The sequence below is a fragment of the Harmonia axyridis genome, chromosome X, assembly GCF_914767665.1.
Source record: "Harmonia axyridis chromosome X, icHarAxyr1.1, whole genome shotgun sequence".
Lineage (NCBI taxonomy): Eukaryota > Metazoa > Arthropoda > Insecta > Coleoptera > Coccinellidae > Harmonia > Harmonia axyridis.
Window position 1 is genome coordinate 28,277,613 of NC_059508.1, and position 21,837 is coordinate 28,299,449.

Genomic DNA, 21,837 nt, shown 5'->3' on the forward strand with positions numbered 1-21,837 from the left:
CATATCACGGGAGGATGTCAAATGTTTGCAGGAAATGAATATAAAGAGAGACACGATGCAGTAGGAAAGATTCTACACCAAGAAATGGCAACTAAATTAACACTAATTCATTCTGAAAAAGTGCCATACTACAAATACCGACCGGAAACCATCCTGGAAAACGAACGCTATAAACTGTACTGGGATCGTACAGTTTTGACTGATAAAACAGTCCCTCACAACAGGCCAGATATATTGCTAGTTGATAAACATCAAAAGGCAGCAATACTCATCGACGTAGCAATACCCAATAACAACAACATGCGTCAAAAAGAGGTCGAAAAAATTTCAAAATATAGGGACCTCGAATTTCAGATAAAGCGCCAGTGGGGAATGATATCAACGAGAACTATTCCAATTATCATCTCAACAACAGGAATAGTACCCAAAAATCTCAAGAGAAATATCAAGCAACTAGGTCTTAGTGAGTATATATGTAATATAATGCAAAAAGCTGTTCTTTTAGGTACTGCAAGGAAGGTGAGAAAATTCCTAGGAAGCGAAGGACAGGTCCAAGGATCACGTGTGAGAGGACCAGAAGTTCGACGAGAACCAGGGGGACCACAACGACCGGACACGACCGAGCTCTGCCCTTCTGATATTTTAAATATCTGGGATTGAGTGAATGTTCCTCTTAGCGAGGAGTGAGAAGCCGACGGCGAGGAGAAATCCTACGCGTATAGGCAAAAGTCGGATAATAATAATATTTATTTGAACATAATAATAATACATTTATTTACATTATATAAATGAATGTCCAATTCAAATAAGCAATCAAGAACAGAGGCTCATCCAAAACAGAATATTGCCTGTGTGTTCTATTCGAAATTAAATTTAATTTTTGTATGCCCTTATGAAAATTAAAAAGTATCCATGTCGGGAGATAATTGACAATTTTTGTGTCCAAATCGGTGTATGCCTGTCTTATATCGGTGTATGCCTGTCCTATTCCGGTGAAATGCGTCTTGTGTCGGTGGTAACAGTTTTTCATGTTTACAATCTATTATTAATTAGGTCATGAAATCTATCTCGCCCTTCCTCGCATATCCATCTCCTCAAGTGTGTCCGAAATCTTTTCGGATTTCTCATCTTTGTGATCGTCTTAGGAATATGCTGGTATATTCTAGGAGCTAGATATCGACTTGATCGTTGCCCAATTCTTCTTTCCGCTCGAGGTAATTTATATCCGCCTAATTTTTGTCTTGTCCCATATTCGTGTTCCAGAGTTGATAGCTGTATCTTTCCTTGTTGTACTTGCTCACAGATCTTCAAGCAATACAGCTGTTTAACGTCCATGATACCTGACATTTCAAACAGTTCGTGTGTCGGGTAAGTAATTCTCTTATTATGTATTATTTTTATCAGTCTTTTTTGGGCAATGTTTACTTGCTCAACATGGGAGTCAAAGCTCGCACCCCATCCTACGTTACCATACGTTATCTGAGACTGTGCTAGAGCAAAGTATACCATTTTTATGTGACGTACGTCTATTAGTCTCTGCAAATACTTGAATTTGTACATAAGCCCTCGTAGCTTTTTCGCAACGTATTGGCATTGGCAGTCCCATCTCATATGCCTATCTATTATTATGCCAAGATATTTCATACAACCATCCTTCGCTTCAGAGATCCTAAGATTTGTTTGATGGATATTTATAGGTCCCAAATTCGGAAGTCCTGACTCGTAGCTTGAAAAGGGTAGGTAGAACGATTTCTGCATATTCAAAGTTAACGTATTTGCCTCTAGCCAATGCTTGATGTTCAGAAATTCTCTTTCGATCTTTAGTTTCAATTCTGCCCATGTATCTGCTTCATAAAGGATGACTGTGTCGTCAGCGTAACTTATAATGCTTCCAAAATTCTTCATCTTCAGGAGGTCGTTTATATAAATAATGAACAATAGAGGTCCCAAGACCGTTCCCTGAGGTACTCCGTACGTTGTTTCTCTTTTACTGCTGATTTCGCTTCCTATTTGTACCATCTGTTTCCTTCTTGTCAAGTAACTTGTCAGTAATTTGTGCATTGTACCTCTGAAGCCATACGAATATAATTTTTCCAGCAGTTTCTCATGTGAGACAGTATCGAATGCTTCACTTAAATCAAGGAACAAACTTATCAGTGGCAGTCCCTTATCTAATCTTTCATAAATATGCTGCGTTAAATCTCTTATTGCATCTTCTGTAGAACTATTCTGTACAAACCCGTACTGTTTTTTTGAGATTATGTTGTGTTTCTCGATGAAACTATCCATGCGCTTTTTCAATAGTTTCTCTAAAATCTTTGAAAAGGCTGTTAACAAAGTTATAGGTCTATAATTTGTGATTTCGGTTCTTTTTCCACTCTTATAAACAGGTTTTATCACACCACTCTTAAAACATTCAGGAAAGACTCCATCTGCAAAACATCTGTTGAACATATATGCTACAATATCAGCTATTTCATCTTTTACATATTTAATTGTCTCCGCTTTTATATTATCGATCCCAGGGGATCTTTTGTCTTTCAGTTCTATTATGACATCTATTATCTCTTGAGCATTTGTAGGCACAAGGAAAAAGCTTTCTCTAACAGAGAACTTATCTTCGACGAAATCTTTGGGTTTTTTTATTTTACTAGCGTAAACAGAACCCAAGTTGGTGAAAAATTTATTAAAAGCTTCTGCTATTTCTTTTTGATCATCAAGCATTTCGTTATGTTCGTCCTCTATCTTTGTAATGTTTGGCTTAGGTCTAGTTTTATCGAATATCTTATTAACATGTTGCCAAATGATTTTTGGTTCATTTGTACTCTCGTCAATGGTTTTCTGTATGTATATTCTCTTGGAATGTTCAATGAGCTTCAGTAATTTATTTTTATAGGATGTATATTGTTGTTTTAGAATTGAATTTTCAGGATTTTCTTTAGTTAACTTATAGCGGTAATTTTTTTCGTTTATTGATTTTAGCAGTGCTTTTGTAATCCATGGATGTTTGGGAATGCTTTTGTTATTTCTGATGACTACGTTTGTATTTTTGCGGATATAATATGAAAATTTGGAAATAAACCTCTCAACCAATGTGTTTGAATTATTTTCCGTGCAAATGTCCCCCCATTCCTCCAGCATTAGATCTGATTTGAGTTTTCCTAAGTTCATATAATTTCTAGCATGTTGTTTGGATACTTTTGGAGCCTGTTTTACTTCGATGGTTAGAATGGTAGGCTGATGATCGGTTATATCGTAGTCTATTACATAACCGTTTATGTTAGACTCGAAGATCGTTTTTGAGGCATGCTCAGATGTGAGAAAAAAGTGGTCAAGACAAGTTTTGCTTTGAGGCCTTGTGTATATATTTATGTATGAATCATAACCGTAAGTGCTCATAGTATTTTTGTATTCATTTGTATCATTGTTTTGTGACAGCAAATCAATATTTATATCACCCCCAAGAATATGATAGTCACAGTCGCACCCTTTTTTACTCGACAGGTATGCGTTCAAATTTCCATTAAAGACTGCGGCCGATGTACTTGGTGATCTATTGATACAAGTCAGTTTTACTTTCGTACTAGCATATAAGAACTCAACTTCTAAAACGTTTATTTCACCGAGAGTTACTACTTCAAATGATGATTCTATTGACTTCTTCACAAAAACAAGTACTCCATCCTGGGTATTCAAATTTCCGTTGTTATAGGCGCTTTTATAGCCTGTTATCTGGTAGATCTGGGGATCTTCCAGAACAAATGTTTCTGTAAGTATGATCACCTCAAAATCATGTACAATCTGCTCCAAAAAAAGAATGAGCTGGTCTAAGTTTTTTGAAATGCTTCGTATATTTAAATGAAAAATCTTGATTTGATCTGAATGTAAAGCTTTATTGATCAATTCGAAACTTGGTAATCTTTTGGTATGATATTCCTCTGGATCAAAATCCCTTATGTAAGCATCCATTGTTTTAGTTAAGTACTTTATATTGATTCACATCAGAAATCGAATCAAAAGACATGAAAAAAATGCCGATGAGAAACGGCAAATGAAGGAAGAAAAGATAAGTTTATATGTATATAATGAATGAGAACTTTCAACGTGTGTACTCTTTTTTCAATTCAATTTTTAATATTTATTTCTTTTTTGAATTTTTTGTGTTGTTTTTTTTTTGTTTTTATCCCCTTTTTTCCCTTTTCTCTCTTACCTACTTATCAGCCCTCCTTTTATTTCTAGTATTCCTTATAGTTTTTTCATCATCAACCTCCTCTGTCCTATTGCGTTCCCCAAGTATTTCAGCCGCACTATACCTTTGATGATCTATGGTAAGAATATTTCCTTTAATGAATGCCTGTTTATCTTTCGATCTTGATTCTTTCATACACTGCACAAGAATTCTGCGTTCCTCCCTCTCCACCTGTGTGTAATCAGGTGATATGGAAAGTCCTGTTTCTTTGAGTTTGTACGTTTGACTTAAAGTATCCTTCCTCTTTTTGAAACTATTGAACTCTATCAGGACAGGGCTGTTTTTATCTCTCCCCAGCTTGTGGATATTTCCAATTTCTCTCTCTTCCAATTCTACTTTCAACTTTCCATTCAAGGTCTCCAATACCTTCTTTTCCAATTCGGTATTCTCTGCTGCTAATCCATAAAGAATAAGATTTTTCTTCCTCAGCTTTTTATCGAGTTGTGATACTTTTTCCTCTAGTTCTTTAACCTTATTTTTGCTGCTCTCTAACTCGCTTTTCAGAGCCCTAACTTCATCTCTTATCTCGGAACAAACTGTGTCGCAATGCTTTTTCAGTAGATTTTCCAGATACTTTATCTAAGTGTCACTGAGGTCAGTGTTTCCCATTACGTTAGTTCAAGATAGAGAAGGCGGAACGTGTACGGTGTACTCTATATCGTCGATCTCCGTTCGCAGATGTTGGTGTGTTTGTGTTTTTCCACAGCGATAATGTTTACACTGCCAATTTATTGCATTCATTATTCAATTTGCAACAAATATGATATTTCCGGAAGACAAACTTCACAGTTTCATTCCTAATCCCTTAGATACACTTTAATATGAAATTTATAATTTATTTTTATTTTATAACCGGAAGAAGTTCACAAATTGAAGAGCGCTAATCACAGACGTCTGCTAAGCTTAAAGGCTACCATACAATTATGAATTGTGGAATAATTTCTCTCTGCTTTGTTTAATGTTCGAGAAGCAAAGCATACGGGTTTTTGAGTTCCATCCTCAAATATATGTTCTAATACACATCCTATTCCAATATCAGAAGCATCACAACTCAATTTAAGTTTGAGATTTGGATTGAAATGTGCTAAATTTTGATCATCTACCATTCTATTTTTTACTTCGACAAATGCCTCTTCACTATTTTCTGACCATATGAATTTTTTATCTGTTCTCAGTAATTCATACAAGGGCAGTCTCGTTTGAACGCTCGCGGTGTACACATGTGTGATAACGCGCGCATACGGCGAATTACGATAATAATTCTAGTGGAAAACTACGTAAAATCTCAAAATTTCTTCAAGTAGTGAAAAGATAATAACTGTAGATGAATTTGAGGACTTCTGTAGTCCCATAATGTCGCAAGCTAGCGGCACATCAGCCCCCGAATCCACGGAAGATGAGCAACCATTCAGCACAGTGGGAGAGAAAAAACGCAAAAAAAATCAACGATCTTCCACACAAACAAAAAAACTGAACGACACTAAATCACCTGAAATCAGAAAGAATCCTCCACTTTTACCACCACCTCAAAAAAATCCACAAAATAAAGTCACAAATACAACTTCCAACAATTCTCAAAAAAAAAACAATCAATAATCATTCACAACAAATGTTCCACAAGATAAACAGAAAATATCAACATGGTCTTTATGTATCAACAACAACAGATCTCCCCAGGGTACCGATTCATAAAGATCCCTCAAAGCTAGGGAGTAGGAGCCACGCCCACTTTGCTCAAATTTTTCTTCACTGCGCATGATTCCTATCCCCCCTCAAATTCAACTCATCGAATTCATGAAAATGAGGCAGCCATTTTACCTGCGACGCTAGCGTTGCAAGCAAAATTTGCTTTGATACTAGACAATTTGAGTGCATAATTACCTAGATTGTACCCATGCTGCAATTGTTCGACCGAATGAAAATGTACATGTCTTTGTCATTAGGAAAATTTACCATTCGATGACTATACAAATAGTAAGTTAGAAGATTGATATTTGATTGATTATCTAATTGTTGTTTAATCCCTTCAGATTTGTGATGAAAACCTCAGGATATTGAATGCTAATCCTAACGTTCCTGTAATCAGTCATGATGCTTATATTTGGGGCCAATCTGATATTACAACGGGGTAATGGTAGAAATTTCTTTTTATTAGGTGATTCAGGTATGAAAAATCAATACAGAATACCAATCGTATTTTATTCCCTTTTTTATTTTTGAAGCGTGTATCTTGGCCTTTTTCGTGTCTATTTTGATGCCTCATTCTCGACCTAAGCGTTAAAAATACAGGTTCAAAACTTGCTTAGAAATGTACACGGAAAAGGCCAAGTGTAGGTTGACTTTTATTATTGCTATATTTGAATAATGTCAAATTTCTATTACTTATCACATATATTTTGTAGGATAACGATACCCTCTAAGGCCTGAATTACTTACACTGTTAAAAGTATAAAAGATAAAGAAAACAATTATTTGTGAACTTAGGTTAAGTTGTAAATTGTCATGTGAACATAGAAGAATATACTGAATATAGGTTAACTAGAACGAGTCCATGTAAGATGAAAGTGTGCTACATGTGCTTTTGGGAAATAAATTTTTAATTACTTCTTCGCATTATTAATGATCAAGGATAAGATAAAATAACAATCTCAACAGGTTATGGGCCCAGTTGAAACTTAAAAATAAAAACCCAGGTAAAACAGAACATAAAAACCCAGTTGAAACATAAAAATAAAAACCCAGTTAAAACCAAAAAGACGAACCGGTGAAGAAGATTGGATTGGACCATAGTATAAGGAATGGATAGTAAGCCAACCGCCGTTTGACGGCAAGGAACTGGTCACTTGGAGTCGCTACTGTAGTTGGAACCGGTGTTTTACGGGTTGCATATATCGAACACTATTGACTACCCAAAGTGGAGAAGTAACTCGATAATAGATGGCGCTGAATCATGAGCTATAGATGGCGCAGAAATAATACGATAATTCATTCTGTGGCGTGGTTGAAAAGGGGTCGCATGACTGCCAACAATTTTTATGTTATTATTAAGTTACCACTACATTTGAATATTCGAATATTCATTGAATATTTATTCGAATAATTGCGTTTTGCATTACGATAAAAGTTTGAATGATCACTTAACTCTCTATTCAGGAATAATTAAAACAAATTGATAGATACAATTGAATTAAAATTATTCATATAATAGTAGAAAGTGGTTTCATCCGAAGAAATATGAATAGAATTGGGATATTATCAATGAAAAAAATATAAAAATTGAATATAAGATTCAAACATATGAATTTAGCAATAAAGAGTTCTAAAAATAATAATATAAGATTCCACATTCGAAATGTAATGCCGTCTTTTAAATCGTTGGCAAAGTTTTTTCATTCGAAACCTTGCTTTTCTGATCCCTATGCATTGTGATTTTTAGACATTTCTCTATTTCAGTGCTCAAAAATTTTTTTATTCTGAATTGAGAACCGACGAATCTTTCTATTCTTTTACACCTGGGGTCTTGAAGTGTACACACATCCTCCTCTAACTAAACTGAATCAGAAAAACAAAGTGTTTTGAATCATTCATAGAATTGAGGACGAAGTGTATTCTTGGAGGATTAAATGTTCTCAAAATCCGCTCGATCATTCTTTTTGTATCTGTATACCTGTAATTAGAATGGATTTATTTATGGCATTTAGATTGTATTGCTGTGTCCCAGCGTAGGATTACTGCGTCTACATAAGGATCTATAATTGTATTTTGAACGTTGTCATGTAATGAAAATTATTTATGGATTTCCAAAATGAGGTTTTTGATTGAGAATTAGTCTCGAAAATTAGCTCCGCTTTGGATGATCGGTATTAATTTTCTCGATAATTTGGAACAATGAGCGATAATGAATGATACTGCTAGTCTACTTGGATGATTTTTTTATGCAATTTTTTTAATGAAAATTGTTTTGGGGTTTGAGGATGCATTAAATTGAATTTGTATTTTAGTATATCCTGAAACATACTAACTATATTTATCTTAAAATGATAAGGAAATGCCAGGCGGCAAATTTTCAAAGTGCCTGTTATGGTTTATTATCTCTTATCGTTAGACACTTCTATCTTTTGAGCGTTTTCTTGTGTACCTCCAATTTCTTTTATTACAAGGTCAGAAGGATTATTGAACGCATTACGACCGTAGGACCGGATCATAAAATACCATTTGGTACCTATTTTGCTCACTCTCAATTGAGCGGTAGTTTTTCTGTAGAATTTAGCATGTACTTGGGTAAATATCTTATTTTCTCCTTTCTTGTTATAAGAATAAGGTTAAAACCAGAAATCATGGTTCTGCACTTCTGCAGTTTTTGCCCATTCTTATATTATTTCTTGAGAAGGATGAGAAAGAAATTGTGAAATGAAATTGTTTCTCGTATATTTTCCATTCCTCTGAGGATTCAACAAACTGATTGGATAATTGAAAAAAAACTAATACTTGAAATATCCAGAAGCTATTTCAGATGCGCAATAAAAAAGAACCCTTTTTTAGTAAAACTTTAGAAAGTAATAATTTTCTCGAACAAAAGACAGTGGTGTAGAATAAGAATATAAAAACTATCAGATCGCTCCCCGAATTTCTAAAAAGTTTCTGATTAGTAGGTACTTAATAAAACTATGTTTATAGTTGTGAGTTTTGACTGATCATGTTTTTTCAAATGATAGGAAATAACGACGCACCCCATAAGCTGATACAAAATATGCTACTGTTTGGGTACTTTTGTGGTCTAAATGTGATAATTGAGTTCTGATTTACTTGACAGGGTTGAAGGTCAGGTTGTTGGAACAAAAACCACCTCTCAGTTCAGTTGCCGACATCAATTGAGCGGTAGTTTTTCTATAGAATTTAACATGTACTTGGGTAAATATGCTATTTTCACCTTTCTTGTTATAAGAATAAGGGTAAATACCAGAAATAATGGTTTTGCTGTTTTTGCCTATTCTTATATTTCTTGAGAAGGATAAGAAAGAAATCGTGAAATGAAAAATGAAATTGTTTCTCGTATATTTTGCATTCCTCTGGGGAATCAACAAACTGATTGGATAATTAAAAAAAAAATAATACTTGAAACATCCAGAAGCTATTTCAGATGCGCAATAAAATAGAACCCTTTTTTAGTAAAACTTCAGAAATGAAATAATTTTCGCGAACAATGGTCAGTGGAGTAGACTTAGAATAGAAAAAGTATCAGATCGCTCCCCTATATTTACGCCACTGGATAATTTTGGCTGGCAATATTTACCTAATTTGTCTTCTCTTCTGTTTGTTTTATTTACGTGTGGATATTCAATTTATATATGAATAATCTTTTCAACAACCTTTGAAATATGATATGCAAATTGGTGAACATAAATATTCTATACGGTATAATTTCTCCCAATTTTTTTGCTTTACTTGAAAAACTATGAAAAAGAGCTTGAAGATAGCAGTTGTGGCTATTAAAATACAGTTTGAGGTTTGTTTGAAGTAGTCCTATCAAAGCAGTGCAAATTTTTTCATAATAGCTACCCGAAAAAAAAAACACTTCATCAAAAATCTGTATAAAATGGTAGTGCCTGGGTGTTCCCTCCAGAAATGTAATTGTTTAAGCGAATGCGCATTGAGATATTGCAATAAATCTTTTTGCAACCTATATAAATAGGAGTTTCCAAATTTTTGCATTAAAAATTTTCTGCCCGAATGGTTCGCAACGAATATCATCTGCTCGGAACATAGATGATATATTTTAGATTTGTTATTAAGAACTGCAATATATAAATATTGCAAAAATATTTCCAGCCTACTTAAATCTCGGCAATCATCGAAAAATGTGAAACTGTCAATTGTTCAACATTATTGAATATACAAAAGGCCAATTTTTAATCATTCAAAATAATAATAATAATAATCAATAAAGTCCCATTTTTAGAAAATAGGACTTTATTGATTTAAATTCGTTACAAATGAACAGAAAAGCAAAACAACTTATATCTTAATATTGTACGAACAGAAGGAAAGTCCAAATAACCTTCAAAATATAAAGATAAAATAGAATTTTTTCTAATGTCACTTCGGTTCGAGCTATTCGATTGTGGGACTACTAAAAAAAATAAATAATTCTCTTTATTCCACAATAATTCAAATCATAATGAAATGGCGTCATCAAAATTGAGTAGTTCGGAGAATATTTTCTCGATATCATTGAGATTATTACTCCACAACAGAATATTCGTGTCATCTACATATTTCAATAGCAGGTATAAGAGAAGGTATATAGAAGCACAATAGGCTTTCATTGAATTTCAACATATCATAAACGGAATTGTTGTCATACTACCAAAATATTTTCATTAACATATGGCTGACTACCTTGCAGGTAGACTCTGTTGCAGATGTAATTTGTAACAATACTAATTTTGAATGCTTATTGTGGGATTTCCATTCTCTGTATTGTATTGGGATTTGATTCTTGAGTCGATCTTGAATAAGCCTTTCTGTCAATGAATTTTTGAGCCCACATTTTTTATCCGTTGCAAGTTGCTACACGGTTTTTATATATAGTGACAAGGAAACCATCAAATATATGGGTCTCGGTACCTAATTTGTTATTTTTGCCAACTTCAAAGAAATAATTGCAAGTTAATTCATAATGATTATTGATGGTTGCAAGAGCATTCGCTCAGTATCTTCATGATTACAAGGTTTTATTGACTGAAACTGTGTGCTTTTCAAAGCATCAAATTCATTATCACCAGGGCAGCACTGAGACTCAATAACCCTCATCAATATCGTATAGTGTCTTATATCGGAAAAGTTTCATTCCCATAGAAAATTATTTTGTAAAGAATTGGTGCGGGTTGAATTCAAATGATAGAGAGTATCGAAAAAATACATCATATTGTTTCCTTCCAAGAACAAAAAAAAATCAGAAACTTTTGATTTCTAATTCAGTAAAAATTGAGTAAATCTCTCTAAATTTTTATTGAATTAGAAATCGAAAGCTTCTGACCTGCTCGTAGCTAAATTCTTCAATGTATTTGTCAAGTTGTAAGTAAATTTGTATTCTATGGTTCAAGCATGACATTTATAATAATAATAATAATAATAATAATAAATGAGTTTATTCAAATATTCAATACAATAAGTACAATTTCAAATTAAACTCAGAAAAAATAAACTGTGAGTTATCTCTAGAATAACTGTTTACAGCTATTAATAAAAATATGATTCTTATGTTCTTCTATGTTCCGTAGTGAAGTTGACGTAAGTCAATATATCATAAATGTACGAGTTGATGTAACGATGGTAAAAAAAGGGAATAAACAATATTAGTGTTGCTGATTATTCTTATTATTACTGAAAAATCCTCACATTTTCACATGGTAGCAGGCAGTGGTTTGAAAATTTCATTACGATTAATCGAATAGTTGAAGGTAAAGTCAGATTTAGTTTATTTCAAGAATCAGAATATTCCAGAAGGACGCTTCGACAAAATGGCCGATGAAATTATAAAAATTCCCATTTTCGATGGAAAAGATTATGGATGCTGGAAGAGAAGAATTGAAATGATCCTGAAAATGAAGAATTGTCAAGACGTCGTATCCAGAAGAACTCGCTCTGCTCGCCGAAGGGGCTCCGCCCCTTGGACCCCGTCACTATGCCGGTAGATCCTTCACTGGGTATCCGGCTAGAAAATAAAAGCTTTTTTTCCGAAACCTTGTATCGTTAGCTGATTTCAGACGATTCACTCGGTATACTATGCTGATTCTAGGTTGGAATTCTATATGATTCTTTTCCTAGAATATACCGTTTCGCCCTTGCTCACATGAAAATATTTGATGCAAATAACTTTTCATGACGACAAATCAAGGGCGGTCCTAGCCTTAAATTTTGAGGGGGTTCGCCATTTTGGGCTTCGAGTTTTTCTATGGGACCAAATCCCATATTACACCGATATCAAGCCTAACCTCTCAAAAATATTTATATTTAGATATTCATATGAATATTTATATAAGGCGTACAACTTTGCTTCCGCCGCGGCAACGGCGCGTCGTTTTGCAATAGATGGCTGTAACGGTAAGTGGTAGTCAGGCCCGACGAGAGGGCGGTACAGCCGGTACAAATTACCGGGGCCCGGGCTCATGAGGGGCCCGGGCTCGAGCTCCAGCAACAAGAATTTTTTCATTGATATTTATAATTACATAAAAAAAATGGAACTGATGAAGATTGTGTGATTCCTTTCAATCTTATAAAGCAACAATGTAAACATTCAAGATTGTCCATGCTATTAGATAGCCTACATAGGCAATCTTGAATACATAAATCAGTACAACATTGCCTAAAGTATTGCCCCGCTTCAGCTCTACGCTCTGGTCACGTTCCCGCCCCTATCGTCAATTCAACGTAGATCGTTTCGTTTACTGAATTTTCGGGGAATCCCTGACCTGATCGATGTTCATTGTCATTGTTGTCAACCGAATTCGTTGCTTGCTATTCTATTAGTGAATATTTCTCCGAGTTCATAATCATATTGATTGGATATTGGATTATCGTTAGTGTGTTTTGTGAAGTACGTTGTTTGGAATAATCTGAATGAAGGTAAGACACATCAGTATTCAGCAAAAGCATAAAGCATACATAAAACGGGTGAGTTTGTTTCAATGAACGTCAGAACTTTATACTTTGACGCGTGCAAATGAACGTCATATTTCCGTACACATAGAAATCTTTGAAGCTGATACCTTTAATACCATTTTCATTACCTTTAGTCCAAAATCCGTCTGTAGTACTGTAGTATTATTGCGCTCTTCGGTTTCTTGCTGAAAACCAAATTTTTATGTTTATTTATAATAAGGAGAATATACCGGATGGTTCAAAAGTCTGGAAACGGTGAAATTATGTCGCGCACAGGTGGAAAATCTGAATTCTGATACTGGGGTCTTCAGTTATTCCCAGTGAGAATAGAATCAGTGTATTCAGAAAAAATTTTACAACCGCATTGGTCGAAACCAAATTTTTTTGTCCATTTTTGGGCCCTATGCAGCGTTTTTTGATCGAAAATCCGGGGGCGTTCATTCAGATGAGGATGCAAAAATTTGTATTTTGATACTGATATATAGTTGAAATCTGTGATATAGACGATATTTCATTAAAAAAAACAAGTGAACGGATTTTGTTCCGAAAAAAAATAGAAAATACAAGCTTCTTTTTTTTTCTTCCCCTAGCAGAAAACCGATGAGTGCAGTAATTCTGCAGCCGGATCTCGTACTACTTCACACTTCATGCACACCAAAGTGGAGACAACCATGGGCTACACCCGGAGATAGGTTTGATAATGTTGAGCTCCAACATCTTATCAATTTCCACATTCAAAACTTTCTGCATTGCTGGAGAAAGTGGATACTGTCTTTGTCTAACTGGCTTGGCATCTCCTGTATCGATATGATGCCGATACAAATGAGTCCTACCTAATCTATCAGAGGGCGCAATTTGTTTAAATAAATCTATAATGAAGTCCAATTCGTACTTTTGAGGCTCTGTCAATGAATCAGATCCGAGTATAGCTCGAACCACAGCTACAGAGTTATCCGAAGATAAACAAGAGGAACCATAGGAAAAATCTCTGAAATCAAGAGTCAGATTAAAATCATGTATGAAATCCATACCCAAAATAAGGTCGTGAGTTATTGAGGGTACGACAAGTACCCTGAGTACCTTGGTCACCTCGTTCAAACTTATGGGAAGGTTGACATACCCCAAAGTATTCTGAGGCTTTCCATCGGCCGTTGTAAGGTTAACCGATACGTCGTAGTGGAGGCCTAGATTCATCTTCCGTAAAAGGTGAATAGAAGAAGAACCTAAAATTGTGACGTTGCTACCACTATCTACCAAGGAAGATATAAGCTCACCTCCTACCTGAACTGTTAGATAAGGACGATTGTCCTTCTGACGAAGTTCTAATAAGGGATTGGTCTCTCTCAAGACACTATGGTTCTTTTTAACCTTTCTTACCGCTTCAGGAACAGATAAATCGGAGTTCTCCATAACTATGGGTGACGAAGAAATTAATTCTTCTTCTGATTCGATTTCTGTTTCGGTTTTGGAGCAGGTTTTTGACTTGAGGGGCCTCCAATACCTGCGGGATTGTGGACCCTCTGTTCGTTTTTTGAACACCGAGGACAGTTGGACTTGATAACGTTCCTCTGACCGCAACCAAAGCAGAAGCGCGTTCTCAACTTCCTACATTCGTTGTAACGATGGTTTTCCTCACCACAGTTCCAACATCTGACATTAGATCGAGTTTCAGACACCTGGAGCTCTCCCAACTGATTTGAAACGCTTAAACAGAGAGCATCCTCAACTCTCCTACAAAGAGATGTCAGCTGAGATACTGATGCAATATCCTGTAAAACAAGGGCTTTTACATAGTCAGGAAGTAAATTATTCCTTATAATATTAACCATTTCAATCTCTGAAGGACATTTATTTAATCTATAAAATTGTGCCTCCATAAAAGTGGTATACAGCGCAACTGACTCTCGAGGATTCTGCTTACGAGATTTGATATCCTGCAATAACATTGAGTCATAATTACTATGCAAAAATGTGGATTTCAGGGCATCAACGAGTTCGTTCCAGTTCAGGAAACGATTCTTGATGTGGTTGTTATGCCACCAAGTCCACGCATCATTTTCAAACAAATCCCCAGCAGAGTCGAATAGGTCCGAATCTGTACAACCTCTAGAAACCTTAAGGGACTCAACCAACTCCAAGAATGGAATTAATGGTTCCTTTCCCGGAAACTTTTTTAAACCCCACTTATAAACAGGTATACATTTAGAATTAGTTGGAGCGTTGACAGGAGACAGAGGATGATGCAAACCTGCAGACTTCACAGGTGTTGAGGTAGAAGGAAAATGAGAAAAGGATCAGACAAGACAGTGAAACTACGATCTGAGGATTCTTGTGAAAGTAAACCTCTCAAAATTTTACGTTTGTCATCCACTGATGACGGGATCTCAATACCTCGAATCGCAATCTCATAAGCGAGTTCATTTTGTTTTAGATAATTTGGGTTGAGAGACATTTTCCACGATAGAAAATTCAAAGGAATAAGATAAGGTAGAAGAGAAAAATTGAAAACTTATCAAAAAAAAACAAACAAAAAATAAATCCCGACTGAAAAATCAGATATAATTGCCGAGAGATGATCCCAAAAATAATAACCTGAACTATCCTGAACGAGGATAATGATCAACCCCAAATAAACAGTTTTTTTTTTTTTTTTTTTGATCAGTTTTCCTCACCACAGTTCCAACATCTGACATTAGATCGAGTTTCAGATTATGTGTAACCTCTTCGTTACAACTCGAAATGCCCGAGAACAGTCGTTTGTTTGAGTCGTGGTTCAGATCCCTGAATCTACCAAATGGAAGGGACAAAAACCCAGGTCGATCAAACACCTCTTATAATTACATAAGTATTTCACAATCCGAATCTTTAAAATATCTGGTACCAGAAAAATTTACATACAATATTTATAAAATGAAAATATATACAAGTGAATCCGAAATTTATAATTGTATAAAAAAAGAATGAAATTTTCTAAGATCCTAAATTACTTTCCTGAAGAGGTAAAAGTCCCAGCTCTATACTGAGCCAATCTTCCTCCACCGAAGTTGATAAGAACTTAGGTCTGGCAGTTCTTCAATTGTAAGGAGAGTAAATAATTTGACTTGTAAGTTGACAATTGACAATGATGGGCTGTCTTTAGACGAAGAACTCTCAATGTAATTATCCAACTTTCAACGTTTATCAAGAACCAATCAGGAATTCAGCAAAAAAAATATACCAAAAAAAAACTGAAAATCAGAGAACAGAAATTAATAAGAAGCCAAATTAAGGTGATGGCTTTTCTGTTTCTGAAACAACCAAAGTTTACATAAAAGATATTAATACTCATGTACTTATTTTATCGCTTGAACAAAATGACTGCCAAATGAGATAAGAAACTAAAAGGATGATCTCAAGGCAATCATATGTAGATTGTTTCAGAAAAGATCTCTTTCAAAAATGTAACAAACGAAAAATGTAAAAAATAATAGATACGAAAAACATCCTCTACATAAAAGTTTTGTGAAAATACTCATAAACTGAGTTATAACTTATTATGGTTCATTTAAGATAAAAATTCACGATAGTTAAAACGAAGTTACATTTAAACATCAATAATAGGTATTAAAAAATATTTGATTATAATAAATTATATTTAAATAAAGAATAAAAATTTTCATTTCACGTAAAATGATGAAATGTTAAAATGGCGGATGCATTCCTTTATCAAATTAAATCTGAATATCAAAAATTTTCATATATATTACGTATACAACAATCAAATAATGACGATAAGAAAAATATACAACTTACCCCTTTTTTCAGGGTTTTATGAATGAACTAGAGAAAAACAATTATAACTATTTTGCAGCGATAATTATCGATATATGTACGTTCGAAGAAACTAGAAAAGAAAATGATATCATAATTTCGAAGTATCGAGTACATATGCACGAAGATACGCATTGGCGTAGGCCCAGATTTCCATCAACTGTCTGACTCAGTTGAATATATAAAATTTGAAATGTAGCACGCTACACACTCCTCATTCCCCCCAAAAAAAAAAAGGTCTTTGCTCACAATGAGCTTTTTTTTTTATCCACAAAGTTAACTGAACGAGAAAATGATGGGCGCCAGTGATCCAGGGATCACAAGGTATATCAAGGAAATTGACTTCATAGAGACATAGAACTGCATCTGAAAAGACACAAAAGACTTAGTTACTTCAAAACAACAAAACAGTTACACCAAAGATTTATGCAATGCACATTAGATACTGTATAACTGCACGTTGATTCGAACAGAGGTAGAAGCATATAATAAAGGCTGAAAAGTAATTATACTAGAGCAGAAAAGATAAAGATAATTGCAATGGCCAAGACTACTTTCCATTACAAGAAGATAATTGCTCGTAGTACAAAGAGAGATAAATAAGAGATAAAGATAAATGAGAGATAGAAATAAAGATAAGTGCCTTAAATGCTTCAATTTATAATTTTTGTCTCAATTCAATCAATTCAATCGAATACTGAAAAGGAAAGGATAAGAGGAAAGGAGGAATGAAAAACGGCATTTGTTATTCCAGGCGATACAAACCAATACCTAATACTAACAAAACACAAAACATTCAGGTCATTCGGATTGAACATCTGAGAAATCAGTAGGATCATCTTCTCTACTTAAATCGGGCTTAATGTCCTTGATATGGAAATTTCCGAGGTCTCTACCAGACAAATCAACGAGATTGTAGACAAGCGAAGAAATCGCCTTATTCACAATACATGGGACAAACCTTGGAGCAAGCTTGGCGGTGAAATTCTTAGAAGCATCAGAAAGCACAAAATTCCGCTTCCACACTCTATCTCCAACCTTCAGCCGTAAATCTCGTCTTCTGAGGTTGTATCTACGAGCGTTGATCTCGTAAGAATGCTTCAAACGTTTTCGAATGTCTTCATAAAGTTCAGGCAGTTGTTGAACAATATCGGAATCCAAAACTTTATTTCCTACAGTGACGGCGTTATTGGCATTATCAGAAATAAGACCATAAAATGATCCATCTGTAGCTACATTCCTTAGAAAAACTAAAAATGAGGGACTATATTTCAAAGTTTCACTCCTAGCAAGTCTAATTGCTTGAGCGATTTCCAGAATATTCTGGTCCCAAAGTTTATGATCACCATCAATATATGATCTGATGGCGGTGACGATCGTCTTGTTCACACGCTCTGTAGGATTGATTTGGGGATGGAAACGAGCATTATAGAAGATTTTCTGGACCTTATACTTTTTCATTAGGTTTTTAAATTCAGCAGAAACAAACTGTGAACCATTATCCACAGCAAAAATTTGAGGAACACCGAAAATCAGGAAAATTTGATTCTCGATAAATTTCACAATGGACCTGCTAGTGGCCTTAGAAAGTGGCTGAACAAAAACAAATTTGGTGAACCAGTCAGTTACAACTAAAACATACTGATTACCTGCTCTAGATCTTGTATAAGGTCCCAACAAATCGGCACTTAAGAACTGAAATGGGAAGTTAATATTCCGATACTTGCCCATTAATCCAGCCTGAGGTAGGTTTCCAGGTTTACAAGAAGCACATACCTTGCAACTCTTAACATACTTTACAATAGAGTTTTTCATCCTGGGCCAGTAATATAGAGACGAGACACGGTGTAATGTCTTGTAAACACCAAAATGTCCAGCTGTTGGCTCGTCATGAAATTCCTTCATAATTTCCAACCGATGAGGAGTGGGCACAACAATTTTCCATTCGGGAGAGTCATTTACTAAGCGATACCTAGGCAAAATATGTTTATATAAGACACGATTTTCTATTTTAAATTCGGGATACAGATCTGGACTATTACTAACTTTTGTCAGCAAATTGCTATACCATTTATCAACCTTCAACTGAGAAAGATTCAAAATTGAAACCTGTATACTGTCAGTCGACATACGAGAGAGTGAATCAGCAACAATGTTGAGGGATCCACTTCGATGCACTATTTTGAAACGATAAGAAGATAATCTCATAATCCATCTAGAGATTCGTTGATTTGGATTCTTCATCGAATTAAGCCACACCAACGAAGAGTGATCCGTTATGACAGTAAACTCGGTGCCTTCAATATATGGTCTGAATTTCTCAATAGACAGTACGATAGCCAGTAGTTCTTTCTCTGTGGTTGAGTAGTTACGTTGACTCTTATTCAAAACCTTACTGAAGTAGGCGACTGGATGTTCTAGTCCATCTTCCTCCTGAAACAAAACTGCTCCAACACCACTATCACTTGCATCACAAGCAAGACTAAATGGTCTTGAAAAATCTGGACTCGCCAAAATAGGGGCTGAAGTTACCAATGATTTTATCTTTAGGAAAGCATTATTTGCATCATCTGTCCACACAACTGGTTGACCTTTCTTCCTACCCTTTAATAAATCAGTTATTGGACTACACACTGAAGCAAAATCTCTTAAAAATCTGCGATAATAACCGATTAAACCAATCAACCGACGAATTTGTGTGGTATTTTTGGGAATGGGATAATCCAAAATATCTTGAACTTTAGATGGATCCGTTCTTAGACCATTCTCATCTACAACAAATCCCAAAAAATTTAATGAGGGTCTACAAAACTTACATTTATCAAAGTTTATTGTCAAATTTGCCTCTTTTAGACAGTGAAATAGTTTTCTGAGGACAGCGAGATGCATTTCAAAAGTAGAGGTACAAACGATTATGTCATCGACATAATAGAATACATAGGGCTCCAAAGAAGGTCCAATGACCATATCCATAAGTCTCACCATTGCTTGACAAGCACAATTTAAACCAAACGGTAATACATTGAAACAGAACAAGCCTCTGCCTGAAATAGCGAAAGTTGTTTTTATTTTGGATTCTTCATCCAACGGAATTTGGAAAAATGCTTGTTTTAAATCTATTGAGCTAAGATAACATGCATCACGTACCTTACTCAGAACAGAATCAATTGGAGGCATAGGATAACTGTCAGGTAGGGTGATGGAATTCAACTTCCTGGCATCAAATACAACCCTGTGTGTACCATCCTTCTTGGGGACCAACCAAAGTGGAGACAACCATGGGCTACACCCGGAGATAGGTTTGATAATGTTGAGCTCCAACATCTTATCAATTTCCACATTCAAAACTTTCTGCATTGCTGGAGAAAGTGGATACTGTCTTTGTCTAACTGGCTTGGCATCTCCTGTATCGATATGATGCCGATACAAATGAGTCCTACCTAATCTATCAGAGGGCGCAATTTGTTTAAATAAATCTATAACGAAGTCCAATTCGTACTTTTGAGGCTCTGTCAATGAATCAGATCCGAGTATAGCTCGAACCACAGCTACAGAGTTATCCGAAGATAAACAAGAGGAACCATAGGAAAAATCTCTGAAATCAAGAGTCAGATTAAAATCATGTATGAAATCCATACCCAAAATAAGGTCGTGAGTTATTGAGGGTACGACAAGTACCCTGAGTACCTTGGTCACCTCGTTCAAACTTATGGGAAGGTTGACATACCCCAAAGTATTCTGAGGCTTTCCATCGGCCGTTGTAAGGTTAACCGATACGTCGTAGTGGAGGCCTAGATTCATCTTCCGTAAAAGGTGAATAGAAGAAGAACCTAAAATTGTGACGTTGCTACCACTATCTACCAAGGAAGATATAAGCTCACCTCCTACCTGAACTGTTAGATAAGGACGATTGTCCTTCTGACGAAGTTCTAATAAGGGATTGGTCTCTCTCAAGACACTATGGTTCTTTTTAACCTTTCTTACCGCTTCAGGAACAGATAAATCGGAGTTCTCCATAACTATGGGTGACGAAGAAATTAATTCTTCTTCTGATTCGATTTCTGTTTCGGTTTTGGAGCAGGTTTTTGACTTGAGGGGCCTCCAATACCTGCGGGATTGTGGACCCTCTGTTCGTTTTTTGAACACCGAGGACAGTTGGACTTGATAACGTTCCTCTGACCGCAACCAAAGCAGAAGCGCGTTCTCAACTTCCTACATTCGTTGTAACGATGGTTTTCCTCACCACAGTTCCAACATCTGACATTAGATCGAGTTTCAGACACCTGGAGCTCTCCCAACTGATTTGAAACGCTTAAACAGAGAGCATCCTCAACTCTCCTACAAAGAGATGTCAGCTGAGATACTGATGCAATATCCTGTAAAACAAGGGCTTTTACATAGTCAGGAAGTAAATTATTCCTTATAATATTAACCATTTCAATCTCTGAAGGACATTTATTTAATCTATAAAATTGTGCCTCCATAAAAGTGGTATACAGCGCAACTGACTCTCGAGGATTCTGCTTACGAGATTTGATATCCTGCAATAACATTGAGTCATAATTACTATGCAAAAATGTGGATTTCAGGGCATCAACGAGTTCGTTCCAGTTCAGGAAACGATTCTTGATGTGGTTGTTATGCCACCAAGTCCACGCATCATTTTCAAACAAATCCCCAGCAGAGTCGAATAGGTCCGAATCTGTACAACCTCTAGAAACCTTAAGGGACTCAACCAACTCCAAGAATGGAATTAATGGTTCCTTTCCCGAAAACTTTTTTAAACCCCACTTATAAACAGGTATACATTTAGAATTAGTTGGAGCGTTGACAGGAGACAGAGGATGATGCAAACCTGCAGACTTCACAGGTGTTGAGGTAGAAGGAAAATGAGCTTCAGAAGGGGACACCTTTTCTGCTATATCAGACTCCAACATAAGGACTTCTTTATAAAGATTCTGTCTGATAGCAGATTCATCATCTTTATCAACCGATAGCCGTTGAATTCTACCAGTTACATGAGTTAAACGAGTGAGTATACGTTTGTGATCAATTTGAGGAGAATTTGAATTGAACTTAGCGCAAATCTCCTTCAAATCTGTTAAACTCTCTTT

At 35.4% G+C, this 21,837-nt stretch overlaps 1 protein-coding gene across 3 annotated transcripts; it reads right to left on the reverse strand.

Annotated features, from left to right (window-relative positions):
* Positions 1–13,558: 13,558 nt before the first annotated feature.
* LOC123686681 lies at positions 13,559–14,323 on the reverse strand. 3 transcript variants are annotated; one of them, XM_045626901.1, is made up of 3 exons: positions 14,188–14,323; positions 14,034–14,136; positions 13,559–13,901 (listed from the first exon to the last, which is right to left on the reverse strand). In XM_045626901.1, exons 1-3 carry the CDS (start codon positions 14,321–14,323, stop codon positions 13,559–13,561), a joined length of 582 nt encoding a protein of 193 aa, XP_045482857.1. The 3 variants fall into 3 exon arrangements, with proteins under 3 accessions (XP_045482857.1, XP_045482855.1, XP_045482856.1); XM_045626899.1 differs by having other exon boundaries at positions 13,559–14,136; XM_045626900.1 differs by having other exon boundaries at positions 14,034–14,323.
* Positions 14,324–21,837: the final 7,514 nt, after the last annotated feature.